General features: G+C 33.2%; 1 protein-coding gene across 2 annotated transcripts in view; it reads right to left on the bottom strand.

Annotated features, from left to right (window-relative positions):
* Positions 1 to 432: 432 nt before the first annotated feature.
* Positions 433 to 25,889, bottom strand: part of LOC149486797 (monocarboxylate transporter 9-like) — a 27,628-nt gene continuing 2,171 nt past the window's right edge. Inside the window, exons 1-6 of one of the 2 annotated variants that reach the window (XM_089698473.1) lie at positions 11,464 to 11,719; positions 4,649 to 6,234; positions 4,132 to 4,569; positions 3,753 to 3,974; positions 1,991 to 2,300; positions 433 to 883 (exon numbers count right to left, since the gene is read on the bottom strand). In XM_089698473.1, the coding sequence (XP_089554599.1) occupies positions 693 to 883; positions 1,991 to 2,300; positions 3,753 to 3,974; positions 4,132 to 4,569; positions 4,649 to 5,875 (2,388 nt within the window). In that variant the 5' untranslated portion in view covers positions 5,876 to 6,234; positions 11,464 to 11,719 and the 3' untranslated portion in view covers positions 433 to 692. Of the gene's footprint in view, positions 884 to 1,990; positions 2,301 to 3,752; positions 3,975 to 4,131; positions 4,570 to 4,648; positions 6,235 to 11,463; positions 11,720 to 25,889 lie in introns of those variants that run through there. The other variant, XM_089698472.1, reaches the window with a different exon arrangement.

Below are 25,889 nucleotides of genomic sequence, written 5' to 3'. Positions count from 1 at the left end.
ATTTGCTCAGTAATAGAAAGTGTTTATACCTTGCATAATACCTTACATACCAATACCTTGCATACTTGCACTCCATAATGAATGTATCTGGAAATCGATTTATTAATAAAACCCCGAATAAGCCTGTACTAGCACTTACTTAAATAATGTAGAAAACTATTTACCTGAATAATATCGTAACAATGTTTACTGTCGAAGCATATTGATATTATTTTTCGTAAAGATCTAAAACCATATTATTCGTTTAAAATACATTTTAATGTTATTTTATGGAATATACGCGTAATTTTTCATATCTTCGTAAATAAAGACAGAAAAATTCTGAAAAAAATTTACATGGTGTATTTTAACTTCTAGATGCCGAAAAACGCATAACATGAAAAACCCCGTAATAGGTCATTACCGGATTATTCGCGGGGGGCGTCGAGATACAGTAATATTTAACTTGTCAATTTTTCGTTATACTCATATTAAGTTTAATCAAACGCTTTTACTAATAATCCAGAAACATGCAATAATATTTTAATTTTTTAACAAATTTGTATTCTAAAATCATCAGTCATCTGTAATCTATGACTTTTAACGTTTTAATTGTCCGATTCTTGGCCTAATTTCTGTCAAAATTAAAAAAAAAAACGCATTCTTATTTTAAAACAATTTCAGTTGTTGCATTTTAATGACGTAATTACTAATTAATGCGCAATTATAATTTTAACACTAGGGTCCGGTTCGCCAGCCACATCTTTCGCAAGCGGCGCGTTGCCGATGATTCGGAAGTTCTTGGTGTACGGTATCACGGCAACCAAGAAGCCAGAGACAACCACCCAGATGCCAGCTACGTAAAATGCCGCGTCCCAATATCCTGTTCTATCACGAAGTGCACCTGAAGAAAACAAAATGTGGTTGTGAAAGTAAGTTCTTATAGGTAAGTATAGAATATTTTTTATTGCAGACGTTATTACGTTGTTTACATTTGTTATAGCGCCCGGCAAACTTCTTGGCCAAAAAGTAGCGTGGTGGGGGAAGCTTGCGCATATAAAAATGTACTAAAACTTGAAAACTACTTTTTGGCTAAGAAGTTTGCCGGGCGCAATACGTTTTTATGAAAGAAGTTATTATGTTATGTTTTATTACTTTTATAGAAAAGAGGATCAGAATTTTTTTTAATGTTCACATTTTTATATGGGTAGTTAGGTATGATTCTCTACATAACAAAATATTAATAGATATTAAACATGGTACCTAGTAACTAGTACCTAGTACATAGCAACCAAAGAAATGAAGTTTTCAGCCTCATGCCGCATAGTAGGTAAATAATTTTAAATTTATAACAGACAGTAACTGCTAAGTGCGTAAGCGCAGATGCCAGACGAACGATTAAATTTTAATACCATTGAGGCCGCAACCTTGAATTGATGAAACCAAAACGTATTAAATAAATTATATGTAGCTGCCCCATAAACGTTTCCTAGTAAATTTCCTGTAAACCATATTATGAATATTTTCCTTACCTAATATGCAGCGGTGAAAAAAACCCATAGAAAGATAACTCATTATTGCAATAATATTGCAATTACTAACGCGTTACATAAAGTATTGAGCAATATAATAATCCTAGGTATTTATAAAAGCAACTAGCTCTCCACCCGGCTTCGCCTGCGTAGTCAAAAGAAATTCCATTACCTATATCAGTGCGGTAAAAAGTAGCTTATAATATCAATCAAACCCATAAAAAAATCATACAGTGTAATAATTATGAAATCGCTCAACTGCAAATAAAAAAAAAGACGGGTTGCACTCCGGGAGTGCCTGCAGAAGTGAAAACTCGTTGAGTTCTCTCCATCCGTCTTACGCTTTTTCGATCAGGTCACGTGTCCTGACACGAGTTTAAGATTTTATACCCATTACAGAAAAAGTGCTCAACGCCGCTAAAGAAGTTTTCACTTCAAAAACGTACTTTCGCATTTATAAAATTAATAAAGATACCCACCAGCCATAGGCGGTCCTATAAGATGTCCCAAGCCTTGACTCAAGAGCACCAATCCATACGCCATAGTGAACCTCTCCAACGCAATCAATTCGACCAATATACTCGGCGTATACGAATACGAACTGGAGAAGGTTAGCCCGAATATCAGAGCATTGATAGTCAGTATATAGAAGCTGTAGTTCTCCTTGGGGTCCATAATGCGTATCAGCACTGGGAACAGGCAGATCGTACCGCCGCATATTACGAGGCATAGCCCGTAGGTTTTGGTGATGTTCACCCACGGTAGATCGCCCATCCAACCTAGACCGACCTGGAATGGAAAATTGGCTAGTTATTGTAAGAAATAAACTATTAATGGGCAATAATTATGTTTCGTATGACGAATTTATTAGTTACGATTGTTATTTTCTTTATGCTCAATTAAAATGATAGTAGGAGTATGATTATTTTGCTCTTGTGTCATAAAAGTATAACAAACATAAATACATTTTTATATCGACGTATATTAGAAAGTTATAAGCTCGTTTTCAATAGAGAAATCAATTGGAAATCAAATATCCAACCTTCAGTCACAGATCAGATGACCTACCTACGAAGTCTATGTTACGTTTCAGTATGCAAAATAATCGTTTGTCCTTATATGAACGAGACGTGACTATGACAACATCTCTGATGCATCAGCTTACATTGTGACATTATTAGTAGGAATCTTGTTGTATGTTTTAGTTTAAGTTTTAATGTAATGTAACACTAACAAGAAATTATTTAGTGCTTACGTAACCCACATAGGAATATTGAATAATTTGCTGTGCTGTACTTGTCGTTATTGGATAGGTAAGTCAAAGTGGACTGTGTGCAAGATTTCCAAAACGCAATCATCCCTTAACAACTCAATTAATGAATCTCAGAAAATGATAAAAAAAATCTTATTACATTATGAAAATTTTAAACACATATTTATAGAAGCTAAACGTTTCCGTAATAAAATCTAAGCAAAGCTTTTTACAATGCAACCTTGACACCTGAGAGTGAGAGCGCACATTAAATAGTACAAGCTACATCGTAACCATCTAATTGCACAGATAAGATATGAAAAACCTATCTCGAACTCTTTGTTTTCATAATGATATACAAATTCAAACTCAAAACTCAAACTCAAACATTCATTTATTCAATTATACTACTATTTAGTAGCACTTTCGAATCGTCATTACATAGTATTTTTAACATTTACCACCGATTCGGAAAGCAGTATCTATGGAAAAGAATCGGCAAGAAACTCCATAGTTGCTCACTTTGTACTAGTGTCATATTAATCTGTCTTTAAGTTATCTGAATCCAAACTTAGTCGTCAGCCTTGAGATTTTTCATGCACAGAAATAATGAAATATTTCGACATTATCTTATTTTATATTACAAGAGTTTATTTTGAAGCATGCCACAAATAAAGTTAAGATAACGAACGTATGAGTACGTATATTTAAATCTTAAATAATTCAAATTGTAAAGATCTTTGAATCGATTTGGTCTGTACTAAAATTCAATCCATGATTGTTGATCTTTTCACGAAACGAACAAAGCAATTTATAAAAAATACATAAAATATGAATAAAACCATGTCAAGATTCGTAATGATACTGCAAAAAGCTAGGTTTAGTACAGAATTTGAACATATGCATTTAACCTAATCATTGTAAACACTGATCTGATGCATGAAACAAGAAACAATATAAATGAAGTACATAAGATCTTAGATACTTACAATACCAATGATGGTAGCCACTCCAAAAGTACTAAGCATCAAAGATCCTTGAGTCTCGGTGTACCCGCTCTCCTCCATGAAGGTAGATATGTAGAAGTAAGGAACTATGAACCAGATGAACAGCACAATGGTGGACAGGTTCATCATGAGGAAGTGGAACTCGGTGAACATGTTGAAGTCGAATGTCTTGTTAATCATGTCTACTAGGCGTCTGCAGATGGTCTGTAAATGTAATATTACATTTTACTTTACAAACTTTATTGTTTATGTACATTGTACAGTAAGTAGTTTTTTTTTATGTTAAATGTTAAAAACATCGAGAGATTATATTATTTGTAATGTGTATAAAACAAAGTAATATGTAACATTTAAAATTTACCTTGTCTTCCTGATCCTTCACGGACCACATGGAGTTTCTATAAATATCGGGACACGAAGACGCTTTGAGTTTATACTTGGCAATATTCATCATAGCACCGCGATGCATAATTGAGTTTCGATGCACCCGAATATCCTTTAAATAATGGTGGTCCGTTTGAAGATGTTTCGTGAACCAATCTTGACGAGCCGTCTTCGGAGATGTGATATTATTTTCAGGTATCGGTTGCAGCAAATTATGCTTCACCGTCTCAAGTTTCTTATCAAATTCCTTTTTATCCTTTTTGCTTATTTTGCCTTTACCATCCTTTTTAGATGACTCGATTGGCAACTTTGTCTCTGAAGATGTTCTTAAAGCCAGTAGTGAAGGGTAGTTCTGTAATACAATATTGTAGAGGCGTTCGTTTGTTTTCAACTGATCTAATACTTCGATTGGTACCTGAAAATATAAAAATTATTTTAAGTTATTGTATTATTGTCTAAAATATATCACTAATAAGTTTGTAAATAATATCTACCTTCTCGTGTTGACGCAAAAATGTAGGTAGATTTATAACAGAGCTCCCCTTTTGAATTTGTGACAAATCAGCGTTTCTCTTTGTTATTTCTTCAACATTTTCTGCTTCAGCTATAGAAGCAACCAAAGCCATGAGAATATCCTCCGGCGTCTCACCACTTTTCATCATTGACTTTAATTCTTCAGCACCCGGGTAAATGGATTCTCCACCACCCGACCTAGCTGATCTTCCTGATATAGATGTAGAACTTGACGCTCTCTTAGATTTGCTTAGTTTCCTCTGTTTCTTCTGCTCCAAAATCAACCATTCGGGGTCTCTCATGACAGCTCCACAAACACATACATTAAGTACAGTGCCAGCTAGTAGCAATAACGTTCCTCTCCATCCATACTCGTCTAATAAATAAGTAGTCAGTGGCGAATACACAAACGTACCGAATCCAACACCGCATGATCCTAAACCGACGGCGAGATTACGTCGCTTTTCGAACCAGTACGCTATTGACACAACAGCAGTAACATATAACAAACCCATACCCAATCCTGCAATCAGACCATACGTAATATAAAGTGCTTCTACAGTATTACTGTATGAAGCAGCTACAAATCCAACCGTAGAGAACAGCCCACCGACCATAGTCATTTTCTTGCATCCATATCTATCAACGAGTGCACTCATTATCGGCCCAGCTATAAGCGGCACCGATATAAAGAGACTTCCAATCAATGACGTTTTTGCTTCACTCGCTTCGAAGAAATCCACGAACTTGATCTGCAATAAGCCATATGAGAAAGCTAATCCGTCAGCCACAGTGGCAATGAGAAAAGAGGCAACTACGACCACCCAGCCCCATCCCCCGTCCGGTATCTGTGGCTCTTGTTCGACTGAATGCTTGCTCGAACAAATACTGTCAGCGTCACCCAAACCCAAGAACTTGACTCTTTCATTCGTCGACTTCGCATCGTCATCATCTTTACTATACGCTACTATCAGATTGTCCTTCTTAACATCATCCGTTTTAATCGAATTCACAGTGTTCAGATCGTTGGCCTTATCCGAATCTCTCACATCAAGCTTGCTGTCATGTACAGAGTCGATGAACTTGATATCGTTCTTGACTAAAAGCGGCGACGTAGTCGTCTCCTCTTCAGACGGAACTTTATGTTCATTGTGGATACCTTTATCTTTACCTGGAATTCCATTTGCGTAGGTTCTTTCCGTTTCCATCCCACGCGTTTTAAGTACGGTATTAAGTACGTACTTCAAATCGTGATCTTCCTTGGAAGATACAAATTGCTTTCAATAAGGAAATGCCGGAGTCCGTTTAAGTAGAGGAGACGATTAGTTCTCTCGACCAATGTCTTAATCTAGGATCTCTTGCAGAATAGCGACAGGGCCTCTTCGATATACAAAGAGTGATTGTGCAGGGATTGTAAGTTGACGAGTTCATCAAGGACCGGCTAGTCCTCGATTTCAATCTATTAAAAAATACACTTTCAAAGTTATCGCGCGTTTTTTTATTAAACGACGTCTCTCTTTTTGACATTAAAGTCTTTCTGCTTCGTACATTTCAGGGCAGTAAAAACCTGAAACAAAAAATACTATGTTTAAAAAAACGGTAGTTAAACATCAGTAGTTAAACATCAAACTGTAGTTACTGATATAGATTAAAAAAATATAAACATTGCAAATAAACTATTTAGGTCGTGCCAAAGTTGAATAACTTTTATATACCTATCATTATTATCAGTAATGTAAAATCAACATTAGTTTTATCAGACACAATATTCTTGATAATCTCTAGACAAGGACAAACAAAGTTTTATCTTGAATTAATATGCCAATGACAAGGACGGATATATAGCTAATCTTATTAATTAGAAGAGGATGGTTAATTATAATAAATTATTAGAGTGGCGGTCAACGTACTCTAAATCTAAATTCAAGGGCAATAAAATTAGGCAAGATGTGTTTTTTCGTAGACTGAGGCGCCATATAAAAATAAATCAATGCCATGAGGAAACCTTTTAACAATATCACCTAGATCTTATTTGTTTATTATCTGTGATCTTATCAAATTTGCATGATTGATTTTTCTGATAAAAAAATAATTCAGATATATTATCTTTATTATAATGTTTAAATACTCTAACGTCAAGATTGGAAGATGTTTTATAAGTATTTTATAATATTTTGTACTAAAATATATTGAAATTTAACTTATTGTGCTGTCTCAATACCTACCCAATTTGATTAAATTTTATAAAAACTACCTGTAGGCAGCACAGCTCTATAATATTTACATTAATAGTAGAATTTTGTCAAAATTCGGAAAATGAATTGAATCTTATTATGTAAGTATTGTGAACAAATAATTAATTATGTAAGGCTATCATAATACCGCAAATTAGAATACGTGCGAGATGATGAATTGTATCAAAATATTTTACATCGGAAATAACCTACTAGATAATTAATATCCAAAATCCTATATTCTATCTCAATTTTCGCATATTACAGTTTATCATGAAGTAAAGCTCATATTGATTATTGATAAGCCTGTGGATATCGATCCATATTATAATGTTCTTTTATTACAATCCAATAGGATTAAGGTATTATTACATTAATAGGACTAAGTGGAGATTAATTAGTATTTAACTTAGTAGGTTTTCCTATAAATTCCTAACACATGTCTACATCTCAATTATATTGACACAATTTTATACTTTTACTAGATGACTCTACAGTAGATATGGTACACCCAAAAACCTGAAATCGCTTATTGTACGAAAAATAACTCAAAATACGCTATGTTCACAGCCACAACGCAAAATTCGTATTTTGGTAATGATGAAGATATGCCACGACGCGTTCTGAAAATTATATTATGTACATTGTACATATAAGATACTTTGTTATAAGACATAAAAAGTTAAATTGTATCGCTAAGCTACATTGTATCGCTTGATTTATAACGTCATGAGATAGGTCGTTTTCGTTTGTTCATTTTAAAAGCAAAGAAGACTAAAATTAGACCAGGTATCCGCGTGTATCCGATATATTCGGATATATCATATCATTTTAAATATGAATACGATTACACATCAAACGAGCGAATGCTCCTTCTAGCCCCACTATGTGAAATTATTTTAGTGTAAACAGGCGTAGAGCATTCTTTAGCTGTTGTTCTTAGTGCATTCGATAAGATTTTATGCAATGTTCTAATACTGAACAATACTTAATACGAAAGCCCTTGCTCTAGCTTTAGCTCTATGTTCGTTTGATGCAAGGGATGATAATTACAATCAAGAAATATTCTGTCGCATTATTTATAATCCGACAAAATCAAGATGGCCAGGACAAATTTCCGATACATTTTATTCTATAACGGGAATCTATTTTCAAAAACCTTTACTGCTATGAGGTGTGTCGTTAAAAGTTAAAACACCATAACAGAGACCGTAAAAATCTGTTCATCAAATGTTTCCAATGCAATGTAAGCACTAAGTTCCATGTATGATGTCATTATGAGTTTCCTGTTATTTATAGCAAGCACCGATATGAACAATTAACATGTGAATAAACCGTATATTTTTGGTATTCCATAGAGAACGTTGTAGAAGCCCTGAAGCATGAAATTTTATGAGCTACCGGTTATACATAATAATTAATACATAGTATTATATTATTTTCTGTGATAGTACCTACGTTTAAAATTTACATTGTATAGAGCAGCATATATTACTACTCAATTACATTCAGTCCCAACAAATTCATGAAAACCTGTACAGCCATACGTGAGTGCGGAACACAATATACGAACATGTTATACTTATATATATACCTATGTACATATCTTATAAAAGACTTTTTACTTTCTAAAAAGTTTCAAAAGATACTGGCCTTTAGCTTTCGTGCATAATTTCTTTATCGACAGTTTACCAAGAACTCCCTGACCTTGCAAAAATAGTTTTATCATTGATTTATGTAGGTACCGTCTCCTTTTTATAGACATACTATAGTGGTCCGCCCCGGCTTCGCCCGTGGTACCTACATGTTTAAACTATCCTATCTCTCAAGTTGGATCGAACTGCACATGGTGTGCGAATTTTATTATAATTGGTTAAGTGGTTTAGGAGTCCATTGAGGACAAACATTGTTACACGAGATTTATATATTACTAGCAATGCCCTGCGGTTTCACCCGCATAGATAGCGATATCGTTACAGTGAAAAGTCTACTATAGGTCGGACTATATATAGGTTTAATTTTTAATCACATGAAAATCACCTTTACCCCGTCCCGCACTACGGCCTTTTTTTTTTTTGTTTTAGTGGGGAAATCTTTCATAGATACCCACGGCCTCCGGGGGAGGGGCCGTGGGTTATTTCGGATTCCTACCGACCAAAACCCCACTGTGTTCCGTCAAGACGCATATTGGTAGAATTCCTCCGTGACCACCGCACTACGGCCTGCTCGAACAGTATACCTACTGTTTTCTGTAGATTGACACTTCTAAAAATTCGTTATATCTTTTGAATGGAATATCCAATTCTTTTCATTTAAAAAGTATTTTGCTGGTATTGAAACAGTCTATAATAAAACATCATTTAATGGGATAAGGATTAATATATGTGTATGGATAACATGGTTTGATTACTGTCAGCACTTCTATTTACTTTGAAAACGTAAAAAAGTTGTTGTAGTAACATAACTACTGAAGATGGACATATGGTATCGCGGACTTACTTGTAGATATTGATCCATTCTATAATACCGTAGAACATTTTTTTGTTCTATCTTCAATAGATTCCGCAGCGCACGCGATGACAGAAGTTTTATTGAGGATTTTTTTACACCTTGGGTTACATTATTGCATTTTTGGTAAGGATCTCTAATTTTTTTGAAAATGCAATATAGCCTATGTTGCTCAGTAAAGATGCAGCTTTCTAATGGTGAAAGAATTTTTGAAATCGGTCCAGTAGTTTTTGCGTGAAAACCATACATACATACATACATACTTACAAACTTTTCCTCTTTATAATATTAGTATAGATAAGATTAAATTAATTAAAGTAGTTTAATGGATTATATTAGTTGCACTATTTGAAGGGTCAAAAATAAATATTTATTTTTGTAAATAGGTCTGTTCTTTTTCGTAAATGGTATCAAATAAAAAGGTAATTCACTTCAATTTATAGTCGCCATAAAAGATAAGATAAACTAAAAGTTAAATATAACGAAATTACGGCGATAGATATCTTTTATGAGATCTTCTTCATCATTTCCGAAAATAGAGCTCCTAAGATAAGGTGTATACTTTTAAATAATTATATACCTATATAGGGGAATTCCAAAATCATAATAAACATATTTATAAGGAATAGAATTCTATATTTTCTTCTTATATATAAAAATGAATCGCAAAATGTGTTGGTAAGCGCATAACTCGAGAACGGCTGAACCGATTTTGATAATTCTTTTTTTATTATATTCCTTGAAGTCCGAGGATGGTTCTTATGTAGAGAAAACGTAAATATTATGTACCACGGGCGAAGGCGGGGCGGACCGCTAGTATTCTATAGATTCTTAGAAAAGTAAGACAGTATAGCTAGGTATAGGCACAAGGGAAAGCCAAAGAAATAGTCTATAGTCTATACCATCCATACGGTGTAGATGATATTATAATTTCGGAAGTATAATATAAAATATTATATCTGTCTTGTCTGTTGAAATAAATCTTGCTTCGATATCGAAATAAGATACCTAGGTATGGAATTTATGTAGAGGCTTTCAGGTAGTAAATTTCAACTAAATTATTTCCATAATTTTCCTAAATGCCACTCATTCCTTTAGGCCGTGTTTGCAATTAAAATACCTATAGGATTTATTTCTAAAGTTTATAATGTTTTTGACAACCCTACTCACTCATTGAATAAATTGTTTATATTGACGCGAGGCATTCAAATACCGCGAAATTATTATGTGAGCGCCAACTGCAATATATGTACCAGGAAACTACTGCTTTATTATAACACTAGAGGTCCGCCCCGGCTTCGCCCGTGGTACATATTTCGCAATAAAAGGTAGCCTATGTCCTTTCTCCTGTATCAAAATATCTCCATACCAAATTTCATGCAAATTGGTTCAGTAGTTTAGGCGTGAATCGTGATTGAGTAACAGACAGACAGACAGAGTTACTTTCGCATTTATAATACATATTAGTATGGATTACATACTGTATGTGTTCAAGTAGTACCTATAATAAGTATAAACATAAATTATTTACCATACGTAAACTATCGCACTACAATTGCTTGATTTAACTTTAATATTTATTTCCTGTAAGTAACATGAGTGATCGCGATCAAAAGGAAATACCTACAAAAATAAAAATTTGTTCAGTAGGTAGGTACAATATGTTGGTTGCGTTAAAATTATCAAACGTTCTTGAAATAAAATTTCAAAGTCAACGATTTCTTTAATCCAATTGCGACATAATCTAATAAAAACACAACGGCTTATTCATCAACATTAAAATACCTTTATTATGTTAAATAATATGTAGGTTAAACTTTTTCATTGTCACCCGTTTTATCTGAGTCAACAATAAATAATGATCACCCGTATGTGTCATGAAACATAATTGTTTACAATTAAACAGCAATGAAAGTAGGTATTCAATCATTCCCAGTCAGAATGCATCCGATAATTTTTTTATTAATGGAACTTTTAACAAACCGGTTTAATCGAGAACAATCTAGCTAGTATGAATTAGGATTAAAAATATTTCCTTAACAATCTGTACATACCTTAATCGTGTCGGTTCAATGACCGAGTTCCAATTTCAAATTCGGAAATGGCGCACAATGTTGACGGAAACTTTAAATTGCGTACTTTCGATTCGTAATTTTGGAACTATCACAGATAAGTAACAACAATCGACAACAGATGTCGGATAACTGAACGGCCGAGCGTCGTTCAATTAAATATATTATGGAGTATGGACGGATGCGTGGATGACGTCACGCTGCGTGGCGAGCACAAAACACGGCCGCCGCTGGCCGATGTTAATAACTTATTAATACGTAAGCGAACCCACGCGTTTGCGTATGTAGTATTCTTATCGGCTAGGAGATAACATTTGACTAGTCGTGGATGGAAACCTAGATTGTATCGAGTCCTAGAATCGAGAAATAATAGCCTACAATATAGCGCAAGGTCATCAGAAACTAGACTTTTTGCAGGTCTAACGTTTCCTGATTGTAATGCATCTAGCAATTTGTCGATTACTGATTGTATGACGTCATTTGAACCATACAAGTACTAGGTTTTATAGTTTCTATGGTAAACTCTTATTTATTAACATACAATCTCTTCAATTTGTATTAGGGTTGATACTCATAATCAATGTAAAATATTATTCAATAATTTTAATTTACAGTACAGTCTACAGATGATGGTGTAAACTGTAATCATATATTTATATTTTACAGTTTATAAAACGGACGAATAGAATTAGACTGCGATAGTAAATTCCATCGAAATTAGATTTCATTTCATTTTGATGTAAGCGGTGACCCTGAAAATTGACCCACTGATCTTATTTATTTAATAATCGCCTTCAACTAGGTATTCGTATTGGATTACCATAATTATTATTAAAAATTATTTAGTTTACGGCAAAAATAAACAGCAGCAGCAGAAATTTTCGCAGCAGTAATAAACACCATAACATTATAACATACAATCTTAATTTACCAACAAGTACAACCTCAATAAAAACTATGTTTATATACAAATCTAAAAAACAAATATATAATTAACCTCAGAAATCGTCTCATTTCAAGTAAAACGAGACATTGGACATTGGCCAGAATATTTCTGACGTAATGCCGATGTTTTGTAGATAACACCTTTTTGGTAGCCCTCCAGTTTATTTCATACGCGTGATTTTTGCTATTGGCAACAAACTCGAATATTTTTTTAACGGAAACGGTCATCACTTTATTTATCTTATCATCATTGTCTATGAGCATTTTCAAAGATACGGTTGTTTATATCTTGGCTTTCCATAAGAAAAGAAAAAGGAAGAGCATAGTATAAGTTCTCTTTAAACTATGGGAAGAGTCTGGGATAAGTAAATATAGTATAGTCAGTTATCAGCTGTATTATAGTATTAATAATATTAATAATATTAAAGGTAAAAGGATAAGAACAACAGAGCTTCGTTCTCTGAAACTGAAAACGCAAATTTAGTTTTTATGTAGAGCAAAATCAGCAAGACATATTATGTAGTCTTCATTCTGTCTAATGAATCATCTTCAACACCACGTATCTTTATAGTTTATAATATCTATCACTAGCTTTCTGCCCGCTTTGTCTAAAACATAATAAATTATATACTAAAACCTTACGTACAAAGGGACATAGGGACATAGGGACAGGGAAAGCGACTTTGTTTTATACTATGTAGTGACGTAGTGATAATACAAAAGATGTTAATCATATAATGCTTATTAATATTCGATAATATCTGTAAATAAACAATAATTGCTATCACCAGCAAAAATCTAATTATCTTATCTCCATGAACAGTATTCTCCTTTTTCAGTAGGTAATCGACTGTCACTCATAAATCATAGTCAGAGAGACAATCACTGAAATTATTTAACCCGGGATTATTTCAATGCAAAGTTTAGTAAGCGAAACATAACAATACATAGTTGTATGAACCTTTGGTTATTGTCTTAGCACATATAACTAGTATTATATTTTAATGATTTTAATATTGAGCCTTTTAGTACTGCTTTTATTTAATAATCTGTGGTACGACGACTAATAAAACTAGAATATTTCTTACCACATAGAAGCAGCCTATATTTAAATCCACGAACATTCGCAATATCCATTTGGAATCAACGATTTAACATAATTTATTCAAAGGCTGAACAGCTTCCAAACAAGTACCTAACGTTATTTGCAAGTAAAATATAATGAAACAATGGTGAATGAAGATCATTGTTCGACAGTCGACTGAGCTATTCATAACAAGATCAAATATAACCAAATTACTCGGAATTTACAATTTATCCATGCTGATACTGCAAACGGGCTCATACTCACAACAACAATATTACAGTACTCCAAAATTAATAATGCGCATGCAGATCTTCGCTAATTATCGTATTTCCAGAAACACCCGAATCACCCCGAATCATTGAATCGTAAGTGCTCTAAACAATGCACTTGCACCTTGCACCTTGTTCGAAAGAAATAGGAGTCAATTCAGAGTCATACACAATCGAAAACAATTCGGGCGGTAGGTGACGGTAGCCTGTCAGTCAAAAAATTCAAAAATCCGTCAGTCGTCTTTATAATTATATTGGTGGTGACCGCACGTATTATCTCTGTATGGAATTATATAGAGCTGCTGTTACATATATCCTTCTTAGTTTTGTTTCAAAGTTGAATTTTCCGATAAAATGATTATTTACACAGGTAGCAGATAGCAGTGGGGAAAGTGATGATAAAATATGAGCATAATGAATGTTCTGATCATTCTACGATATCAGAAATAGAGATAATCCCTGATTCTGTAAATCCTTTGGACTGAGATTTAAATGATTAGATTTCTACAATTTAAATGTAAACCAGTGTTTGAAAATCATTTTTTTAAATATAAACTTTGTCTTATTTTAACCTTCCATACATCCATCATTACGCCAGCTTCAGTAAGACACTTTAATAGTTCTAAGTATAGATTTTTCCAAGTAAATCAATACAACAAATATATATTCGCAATCGTGTGGCTTATCCTCGCTATTAACTTACATTAAATTATCGAAACTAATTTCGTTACTTATCTCTTTTACCATAAAATCACAATAAAACTCATAATTCTAATAAACTATGCATGAAGAAAATACATTTAACCACTCTATATACATATCGTCTTCGGAGGCTCGGGGAATATGACAGTTGCCGAACAGTGACGAATTTTTCTATGCGCATTATCAGTTTGGGAGTAGTGTACATAGGCGCGATATAGCGTTCTAGGGTTCTAGCCTATCTTTTAATTTAATGAATCTATTCAGAAGATGATGTTCATCAAACATAGCTCAGAATATTCTCAACTAATGTACCATTCCAAAAGAGAAATAATCAAAATTGGTTAATCCTCATACCACAGACAGACACACACGTCACAAACTAGACGGAATTTCCAGAGAACTTACACTTCTTTAAGTCTAAGTCTAAATTAATGTAGGTAGGTACCAAATAGTTACATATTATTTCTGAAGTTTATTCATAAGATGCCTCAGCCCTATAGGATTTACTTATGGTATTAACACATCAAATTTCAGAATAATTTACCTCTAATATATAAACATCCCAAAACTAGTCTAAAGGAGGATTTTCATTGAATCACTTCTCGATAAATATTTAACTTTACTTATCACCTCTCATATAAGGTAGAATAGGCATGACGACAGTATCCATAAATGATCGTATTAGTGTTTTTAAGGGAAAATGTATAATAGATAAATTACATATAGTGACTTAGAAATCTTAAAAACATTAAGATTAATGAGATTATCAATAAAATAAAACATTGAAATACTGCAGTTCGCCATTTTGACTAAAACACGCGTGACGTCACGCTTAAGTAAACAACTCAAATCAGATGCTTTTTGTTGTTATGAATATGTTGAGAATACGCATTTTTATTTATTTTCTATTGTTTCACGTATGATTTATCGACTCAGAACAGAAATATAATTGCGAATTCACGAATATATGGTTCGGGGTTCTCCGCGCCAACTTTATACAATCATTTCTTATTATTTTCTCGCTTAAAATAATTACTAACACATTTTTGAGCATTATTTTTATGTGGATTCACACTGCAATACTGCACACCACTTATAAACTTTGAAATTCGTTTCTATAACACATATTAAATAAATATTTTTTTAATTTTCTTCGCAATGCGTACAAATAATTACGTATTTACCAAAATGTGACGTCACGCCTACGCCATGACACCTGTGAGCTGTTTTGGCACAGTTAATAAATATTTTTTGGAAAATGGCTTTTATCTTCGTTAGATTTAAGTATATTACCGAAATATAGGGTTTTTCTTGTATAGTAAACGTATACACACATTATGGAAGAGGATTTCAAAATCTTTCGTCATGCCTATTGTATACAAATTGCTAGAATCTATCATTTAATTTACACACACTAAGTAAATAATACACACAAAAATCATAATATTATTTTGACTTATTTACGTCACCATATACATTTTCATATCATTGCACCCCCTTCGAATTTTGTTACATCTATGCTACATTTTAAAGAAATTCATTCATATCGGAAAAGCGGTTCAGTAGTATAACGTAACAGACTTACAATTAATTACTTTCGTTTGTATCTAAAAACCACTTTACTGATGATGTCTATCATAGCCTATAAATACGACTCTTTCTGACAGATAAACTAAACAGAACATACCTGAAGTTGTAAAACAGACTAAAACTATAGATTATAATGTGAATAATTATTTATACAGTCAATTTAATGTAGACGGGTGTGAAAAACATGATAAAATAAATATTTGATTCATGGAAATCAAGTCAATGATACATTTGATTGGTAACTACATAATATTATGTTAGTGCAGAACTGTTTGAACAACATAACAACATATTTTACATGAATATGATAATTCATTAAACAAACAATAACCATGTTGCCAATAAAAATGAGGTAATTAAAAAACATTTTTTTTTTATTTACCCAGCCTGTTAAAGAACGACATTTTTGCGAAATGTTAATTCTATAAAGTTCCCAATTTTTTTATGGAACAATCACTTTAGCTGGTATGCATCCAATGATGCACACCTTTAGTTTAGCCTTTACAATGAGACCATGAACCTCTAAAGAGCTCTTCTTCCTTTCTAAGCCAATAAAAATACTAACTACCTACAAGCACTTAATTATTATTATTATCGGCTTCTTAAACCCACTGTTCTTGAAGTCCTTGTAATCTATAAGTGGATCGAATGCATTTGACATACATTCATAATGAGCTTTTGAATGATCACCTCCAGTTTCAACTAGTTCGAATCCTGACACAGTTGATCACTCATTATTTCGTATGCTTGTTTTACCTGGCGGTAGTGCCTGCCTGTGACGTCATCAAGCAGTGACCACATCCCTTTTGTTTCAATCCGCGTATTGTCTTATTGTCTTAACTTTTAACAAGGTGCGATATACTACAAGTGTATACTACAAATAATAATATAAGTATTTTTGAAAAATGTGAACACAAACATTACTTTAGAATTCGGTTTTATTATTTTAAGACAGGAGATACTTAAAGTAAAAGCATTGTACCTATAGCATAAGCCATAAGAGAGTAGATACCCTTTTCGCTTTGTTTTAGTATCTTTTGTATAATCCATACTAATATTATAAATGCGAAAGTAACTCTGTCTGTCTGTCTGTTACTCAATCACGCCTAAACTACTGAACCAATTTTCATGAAATTTGGTATGGAGATATTTTGATACCCGAGAAAGGACATAGGCTACTTTTTATCCCGGGAAAATGACGCAATTCCGGAAATCCCACGGGAACGGGAACTATGCGGGTTTTTCTTTGACTGCGCAGGCGAAGCCGCGGGCGGAAACCTAGTTTGTCATGTATCATTAATTACAAGTCGAGTAATTAATGATACATTACAGTCGAGTCGAGTTAAAAATTAAAAAAGTCTATTCTTTCAAACTAGCGGAAGAAATCTTACAACCGCATTAGTGACTAATGGAAGGTCGTACACTCGTTACGGCTTATTGTATGTTAGTACAACAACGATTTAGTAACTAGAGCGAGTAAACAAAATCATTTACTGCGTTCTATTCACTAATATTCTGTCAAATTTGTATATGCTTAGTTTAATATTATTATAAGTATGTAGTTCACTTAATTGTAATTTTATTAATGCCTCCATTAAATAGATTGGATCCATCAATGTCAAGTCGATGTGGGTATAAATTGATAATAAACCAGCATGAATGGGAGAGTCACGTAAAGTGCAGCTGGAAAAACACTGTCGAGATAAAAGATTAGATAATCTAGGTACTTAATTATTTATTTATAATTCATGTTGAATGATTCTTTGCCATTAAATCCTGTGCCTTACTTGAATGTTATGCATAATTAGTAAAATTATACATCAACATATTCCTTTGCGCAGCAGTTGGTATAACAAGTCTAATAACACGTCGAAACTGATACATATTTTCACCCAAGTGTTCTAAAAAATTGAGTACCTTCCTTCTTATGGAATCGGAGTAATATAAACAACAATAATTCAAGCCAGCACTAGCGCCAGTAACAATACCGCCAATAGCTATCCATAGTGCCTTGAACGGCGCTCAATATCCGCTCTGAACCAGTTCAAACAAACCGAAGCAACAGATCCAACCTGATTGCAACGGCCTTTGCTGACTGGAAGTTACTTACCGCATTGCAAAGAAAGGTTGGAGATGTTTGCTTCCTTTGTATGCACTTTTATTTGTGCTTCGAGTGATTCGATTCGATGTTTTATGCGTATGCATTGTGCTTTTATACATGTTGTAGATTATTAGTGTGACAGATAACATTATAATCAACACTGTCTAAGAGCTAGCGCGCACGAGCAGCTTTGTCTCCGCAACTTTTTTGTCTCCGCAACTATTTTGTCTCTCCCACCTATGGGCTAGTATGAAAGTGCGCGCACGTAGCGACGCAACTCCCCATACAAATTGATGGGAGAGACAAAATAGTTGCGGAGACAAAGTTGCTCGTGCGCGCTAGCTCTAAAACAGTAAACGACTTTCAATTTTTTATGAAAGAATGCGATAACGCAACGGTAGTAGGATGTAGGGGTGCCAAAATTGTGAAAGTATTTTAATAAATTAAAATAAAAAATCACTGAACCATTTAACGATGTAACATAATTTTTCGTTCAATTAACATTAGGCCACATAAATCATTTAATCGAGCAATTATATCTAATCTCAAATAATAAATAATTTATTCACCACTAGCTTTCCGCCCGCGGCTTCGCCCGCGTTTTCAAAGAAAAACCCGTTCCCGTAGGATTTCCGGGATAAAACCTATCCTATGTCCTTTCTCGGGTATCAAAATATCTCTATACCAAATTTCATGCAAATTGGTTCAGTAGTTAAGGCGTGATTGAGTAACAGACAGACAGACAGACAGAGTTACTTTCGCATTTATAATATTAGTATGGATTAGAGCATTATACCTGATTAATTCTATACTATTTAAATAAATAACGGCCGCAGTACATCAGAGATAGGTATAATATCAACCTCACAATCCGAATAACCCGAGCCAAATAAACAGGCGAGGTTATATTTAACCCGCACGCAAAATCCGGTAAATTCATATTTACAAGGCCGCCAGTGTCACCCACGACGTCTAGACTGCACGTGCACCAAAAAATGGGTTAAATTGAGTTATAATATTCTATATTTATAAAAGAAAGTCGTGGTAGTTACACAACTTCTAACTCAAGAACAGTTCAACGGATTTTGATGATTTTCGGAATGTGGGATTTATTTCAGATTGGTTAAGGATATAGTAGCTATTTAACGACTATTCTGAAGGAAAAAGATAGTCATGATTTAAATAAATTATGAGTAAGAATTTTTGTTTATTTCATAATTTGACAAATGAGGTTTTGTCACGTAATGAAAAATTCAATATCTATGGCGTCATGTAGACGGTAAAGTTTCATCCTTTTGGGCATCTATAATTGAAATGTGTAAATGTTTATCCATTTCATTAATACCTAAGAAAAAAGAAACCGAAGTGGCTCAAAGTCAATCAACCACAAATATAGATAAGAGCCCACAGATAGAATCTTAGTCAAATCGAGCCAAATAGATCACCAGGCAAATCAGCCATAAAACATTTTTCGGAAGTTTTATTTCCGTACGCAATGACAGAACCTTTGCCTCCCATTGAGGGCTCAAGGCTGTTCCAAAATAGAAGGGAAATACAACAACGCACTCCGCAGTCATCTGACGTCATTTGGCAGACTCCAGTATTCCGTGAGTGTCGCTGAATTAGATCAAATTACGGTTTTACGGTGTTGATGGGAACGCCTGAAGCGACACATTGTCGCCGATTCTACTCGAAGCTACTGGAAGTTTCTATAACATTTTTGGAAAGGGAGCAAGCAAGAAATCAGCCCAAACTTTTTATAGAATTAGAAAGGATAAAAGCAGTAAAATCAGTGCTTTGAAAGTCAGTATGGAAGCTAAATTGATAAAAATTGGCTATTTTCATAAGATAGAGCAAGAGTGTAGCCTGAATTTGTAACGCACGCAACCTTATAAAACCTACCCTATTGGCTATTACTAAAAGTGTAATTACATGACTACTATAAACATAATATTATCATGGAAAAGCCTTATTATCCATTTGAAACATGCCTTTAATTAAAGTATTTATCCGCTATGGAGCATGTATTACCGCTCCTCACGAAATTACAGTGACAAAAGCCAAGGGCAATATAAAATAGTTATTATCTCATCAAACTCAGCGTGCAATAAAATGTTATTACACTTATACTAATTAAAAAGTTATCTGGCTAGCAATAAAAGTAAAAAACCCAGCTCCTAAGAACTAGAAAAACTCACACAATTTTTCTGGCTCATTAAAATTGGGTTTTTAAGCTTCAGTACCTTATGAAATACAACCGTCACTGTAGGTAATATAATAATATTTAAACAGGCTGCAGATTCTTTATAAATCTCTATTCCTATAAAATACTTTTATAAATCCAGATTTTCCTCTAACATATCATTCACATAATATTAGGTATGTAAACCGATTTTGATTGCTAATATTTTTGTTCAAAATGTATCCCCATACAATATCAAAACGGTAAGATCTGAAATTCTTTGCATGGATCTGTAAACGAACAAACTGAGAGCATACAAAACTGTCGGTATTAACCAACAATGTATTCATAACTGTGGCCTTACTAATTATCTTCTGGAGCACAAACCAATAACGCATGTCAGTCCAGGCACATGATGGCCATTTTTAGATTTATAGTCTGAATGTTGAACTAGACAAGTCAATTGATCAATTAGAGCAATACATTTGCGCTGCACAGACCACTTCAATAGGGCTGTCAGACATAAATAACTAATGTAAATCATAAACCATGAAATGTAATGCAAAAAATATAACTAACGTAGTAATCTGTGACATAACTAGAATAAATACACTTCATCCTTGACTACGACAAAGCTCATGTAAACAGTCTTAAAAAATTGTGTTATTTACTGCACTGGTTCTTAGATCAAGCTAAAGATAAATTAAGAAATTAACACTGTATCACGACGAACACTAAAAATTAAGAACGAGAATTAATTTGGATTCTCATTTCCGAACATGCAAAATATTAATTGTAACCATTATAAAAATCGAAGAGAACTCATTAGCTTATAACTATATACTAACGAATCATGACCTCTGAATCTCTGATACCACATTTATATTATCAGCTAAATAGATAGTCTGAACTCTGCAGGAATAACGCAAAACAACATCTGATGATCTATTCAGTCTGTCATATAACACTATCACTCCTTAATTCAATAGGAGTAGCAGCCCTACTAAAGGGGTCTATTACAATCAAATCGTTTGTATGTAGACTGATGATAAAATGGAGTGAAAATTGATCTAATCTTACTTATTTAGACTTTAGAGGATTGTTAACAGAATAGTAATTACATATAGCAATTTAGGACGTCGTTTTGAGAATGGAATAATACCCAATATTAATAACTGTTTTTATGATCATTCTTTAACATACCAGCACATTGGTCATTATTTTGAGGGTCGCCCATAAAGAAAAAGAATATGTACGAACAATTGTGCTTTTGTCTTATGGCTAGGCCTAGATAATAGTATTGAGATAGTAATTCATGTAGTATTGTCTGTGACATGTAAAAAATGAAATTGTCATATAAGTCGTATCATTTAGAAAACAAATTTAGTAAAATTAAGAAATATATATGAACCTACTGCAAATAGTTCATACAAGAACCACCACTTATTGATATATCTCTTGACAACATATCCATTACTAAACACTTTCTACCATAGACCACAAGGAAAGCTAGGTGTACAATTATTCTAGAAACGACGCTACCTGCCCCCGGTCAATCACCCCTTGCATACTTGAGGTCACACACACATTGGCATAATGCAAAATGCAAGCTGTTATTACACACATACACCCATGACCCATGTGTATGTGTGCGTGTGTGCGTATTCAAATGTTTACAAATATTTCAGTATTTCTGGATGCTGTTAAAATTCCATATAAATATTCACTATTGATGCTTAAATTATGTATTCGTTTACAATTCACAATTATTTATTAAAATGTTAATTAATTCAGAATTATTATTCAAAACGGCTATCGGTTAAACTAAAAGACTATAAAAGTCTAAAAATTATATCGTAAAAGATATTGCATCCTGATAATTGCATATTGTATTTATATTTATAAGTACCTACTTGTAGTATTGTGTCAAAAATGCATTTAAAACAATGCAAGTACTAATTACTGATAACATTTGCAATCATTCAAGGGCATGCAGTTAGACCTTATCAAAAAGGCAATTATAACAATATACAGTATTGAATAAAAAACAACGCTTGATACTTTCCACTGTGAAGAATTTTATTTGTTTTATGTATTATTTTAATGTTACATATGGCTATTTTTATCGTCTAGAATCTAGTGGTATTACCACCAAATAATTTAAACAGCCTAACTTTAAACCAGGGAACTGTCACTTGTAAAAAACAACAAAACCCGATTAAACAAAACCCGCGATTAAAGTTAAACCCTGTCCTAAAGTTTTTTGTGGTAAGACAGTTGATGTACCCAATGGATGTACCCGATAAAATCACTGGCTATAATTTTAGATGCTTCAATATAAAAAAAAGCCTGATCACGGTAATAGTATCCCGTTACGTCTAACTATTTTCATTTGAAATGTTATCTACCAAATTCAGTGCTGTAATTCATGCGAAAACACACAGTTTTTGCCAAGAATTATGTGTAATGTCCAGTATTACTATTTTTCCTGTAATAAAGTAATTTATGTTCATGCCAACTTAACTGATTGTTGTCAGACGTAACCAGTTTCAAATAACCCTGAACGAAGGTAAACTGTAGGTAATCGGGGTTTAACCAGTATTATTGGTAAGAATGATGAAGGTGCGACAAGGAATCCTTTCCGTATTAAATACCTAGGTACCACAGATAATATAATACTGTACTACGATACATAAATATGTGTTATTTTTGTCTAGCTGTGTAACCTAATAAAAATTAGTTATTAATTTTTTAAAGAATGGAAAAAATCGATCACGAGGCGGTTTAGAACCCGCGTCTTCCGCCATGAACGTGTCGTTCATTGTCGTGGTAAAGTATTTCTATTCCTTACTAGCTGTGCCCCGCATTGCTCCGATCCTGTTGATCTTAGCGTGATGATGTATAGCGTTTAGCCTTCCCGATAAATGGGCTATCTAACACCGAAATTTTTTCAAATCGGACCAGTAGTTCCTGAGATTAGCTCGTTCAAACAAACAAACTCTTCAGCTTTATAATATTAAGTACATATAGATACGCCATAATAACATACACTACTGGAACTTATTTGTCACTTTCACTGATAGACCACTCGTTAACACAACACTTTGCATATTATCTTCAAGTTTCCGCATTTCTCTTATACATACCTAATATTACCTACATCTATCCCATTTCTGAAAAATACATATTTCTTTATTGTGCCAACGATCACACTTAGCCTTTTTATCCCAAAAATTTTTGTATTGCTTTTGTATCAAAGGAATCCTGGAATGAACGCTTGCACCTAGCGTTCCAAATTCATAGTATTTTATAGACAAAAAAATTACTCATTTCATACGACAGCAAAAACAACACGAGAGAAATAGGTATCGATTTCAAGGATTTTTTGTACAAAAACGTTAAACCACGTTTAAAAATAAACGATTGATGAGGAAAATAAAATAGCCAAGTTTTAATTATACCTTATAATATTTCTTAGTATGTTTAGGTATGTTCAACTCATTTATAATAGGCATGACGACAGTATCCATAAATGATCGTATTAGTGTTTTTAAGGGAAAATGTATAATAGATAAATTACATATAGTGACTTAGAAATCTTAAAAACATTAAGATTAATGAGATTATCAATAAAATAAAACATTGAAATACTGCAGTTCGCCATTTTGACTAAAACACGCGTGACGTCACGCTTAAGTAAACAACTCAAATCAGATGCTTTTTGTTGTTATGAATATGTTGAGAATACGCATTTTTATTTATTTTCTATTGTTTCACGTATGATTTATCGACTCAGAACAGAAATATAATTGCGAATTCACGAATATATGGTTCGGGGTTCTCCGCGCCAACTTTATACAATCATTTCTTATTATTTTCTCGCTTAAAATAATTACTAACACATTTTTGAGCATTATTTTTATGTGGATTCACACTGCAATACTGCACACCACTTATAAACTTTGAAATTCGTTTCTATAACACATATTAAATAAATATTTTTTTAATTTTCTTCGCAATGCGTACAAATAATTACGTATTTACCAAAATGTGACGTCACGCCTACGCCATGACACCTGTGAGCTGTTTTGGCACAGTTAATAAATATTTTTTGGAAAATGGCTTTTATCTTCGTTAGATTTAAGTATATTACCGAAATATAGGGTTTTTCTTGTATAGTAAACGTATACACACATTATGGAAGAGGATTTCAAAATCTTTCGTCATGCCTATTGTAAGGAACGCACTATCTAATCATGTCGCACTCTACCACTAAACTGTTAATATAATGCAAATAATTCAATAAAACGTGAAGCATTTAAATATAATACTCTAATATTTAGATAAAATATAGGCCTGCTGTTTGCATTATGAAAAAGTACGTTTAAATGGTTATCATTTAGCGATGCATTATTATCTTTTAGGTATAATAAACTGTAAAGAAAATTATTTTTGAAGTGAAACTTCTTTATCGGGGTTGGAAAAAAATTTAGTGTAACATTTTTTCGTTACGCGTGACATTTTTCCGTTACGCGCCATCTTTTTCTTATCCCTACCACACGGGATTCGACTTATTTCTGTAAAGTTGCATATTTTTTTTATTTTTTTTTGAAAAATTAGGTCATAAAGAAGTTTCACTTCTTACTTGTGTACACTAGTACATTTTCTTTTTAATACAGGCTTTGAAGTGTACTTTCCGATCGGGGAGCTTACCATGATATCTTAGAGCAGTGATATTTCAGAGAGGGAAAGTGATGGCGCTAGACGACCTATATAACGCTGTCATTTTTCCACACTGGAAGTAAGATTGCTATAAGACATCATGGCAAGGGGGCTAGTGTTACCATAATTCATTCATAAGTTTTTAAAAACAAGTTTGGAAATAAAGGGATTTTTTCATGATAACATGGTAGTTATTTATTTTGTTTATAATTGTTATTTTTCTGATTCTTACACAAAACTTTTCTGGTTATTGTAACCGTCACAAAAGAACTGTAGCTAGTGACTAAGTGACGGAGATTCTAAATTTGATCCCTCTGACTGCTGGCCTGAAATTAGACTTATTCATATTATGGAATTTGTTAGTCACAGCCCGATATTTGATACTGAGCTCAGGGCTTGTCCATTAATCATGTTTAGCCCAAAAATGGGCAGAAGAAGTATGAAAAAAATCCAACAAAAAAGTCAAAGGACATGGAAGATTTAGTCTACATATTTTTTTTAATTTATGAAGAACTTTCAAGTTTACTGAAAACGTAACATGCATCTATTGCTTTTTTTTTTTAATTAATACATTTTTATACTATGCTTGATTACCTAAGAAAATATTTAGTCATTGATACCTATGTTGTAATTACGCATTATTGGTAGTAATTTTCTACAAAATCTGGATATTTATTGATGTTTTGAACACCATTGGGAGTAATACAACTGCCTGTCTTTTCAGGAGCATACATACATATTACAAACATGTCCTATGGCTTTTCTTGGTACATATTTTGCAAATAAAAAACAAAAAAAAGGTATAAAAGA

The sequence above is a fragment of the Colias philodice genome, chromosome 8, assembly GCF_061535455.1.
Source record: "Colias philodice isolate Cphi_HAF_F1 chromosome 8, ilColPhil1 Martin Lab GWU primary, whole genome shotgun sequence".
Lineage (NCBI taxonomy): Eukaryota > Metazoa > Arthropoda > Insecta > Lepidoptera > Pieridae > Colias > Colias philodice.
The sequence above is the reverse complement of the archived record's forward strand: the minus strand, read 5'-3'. Positions and strand labels throughout refer to the sequence as shown.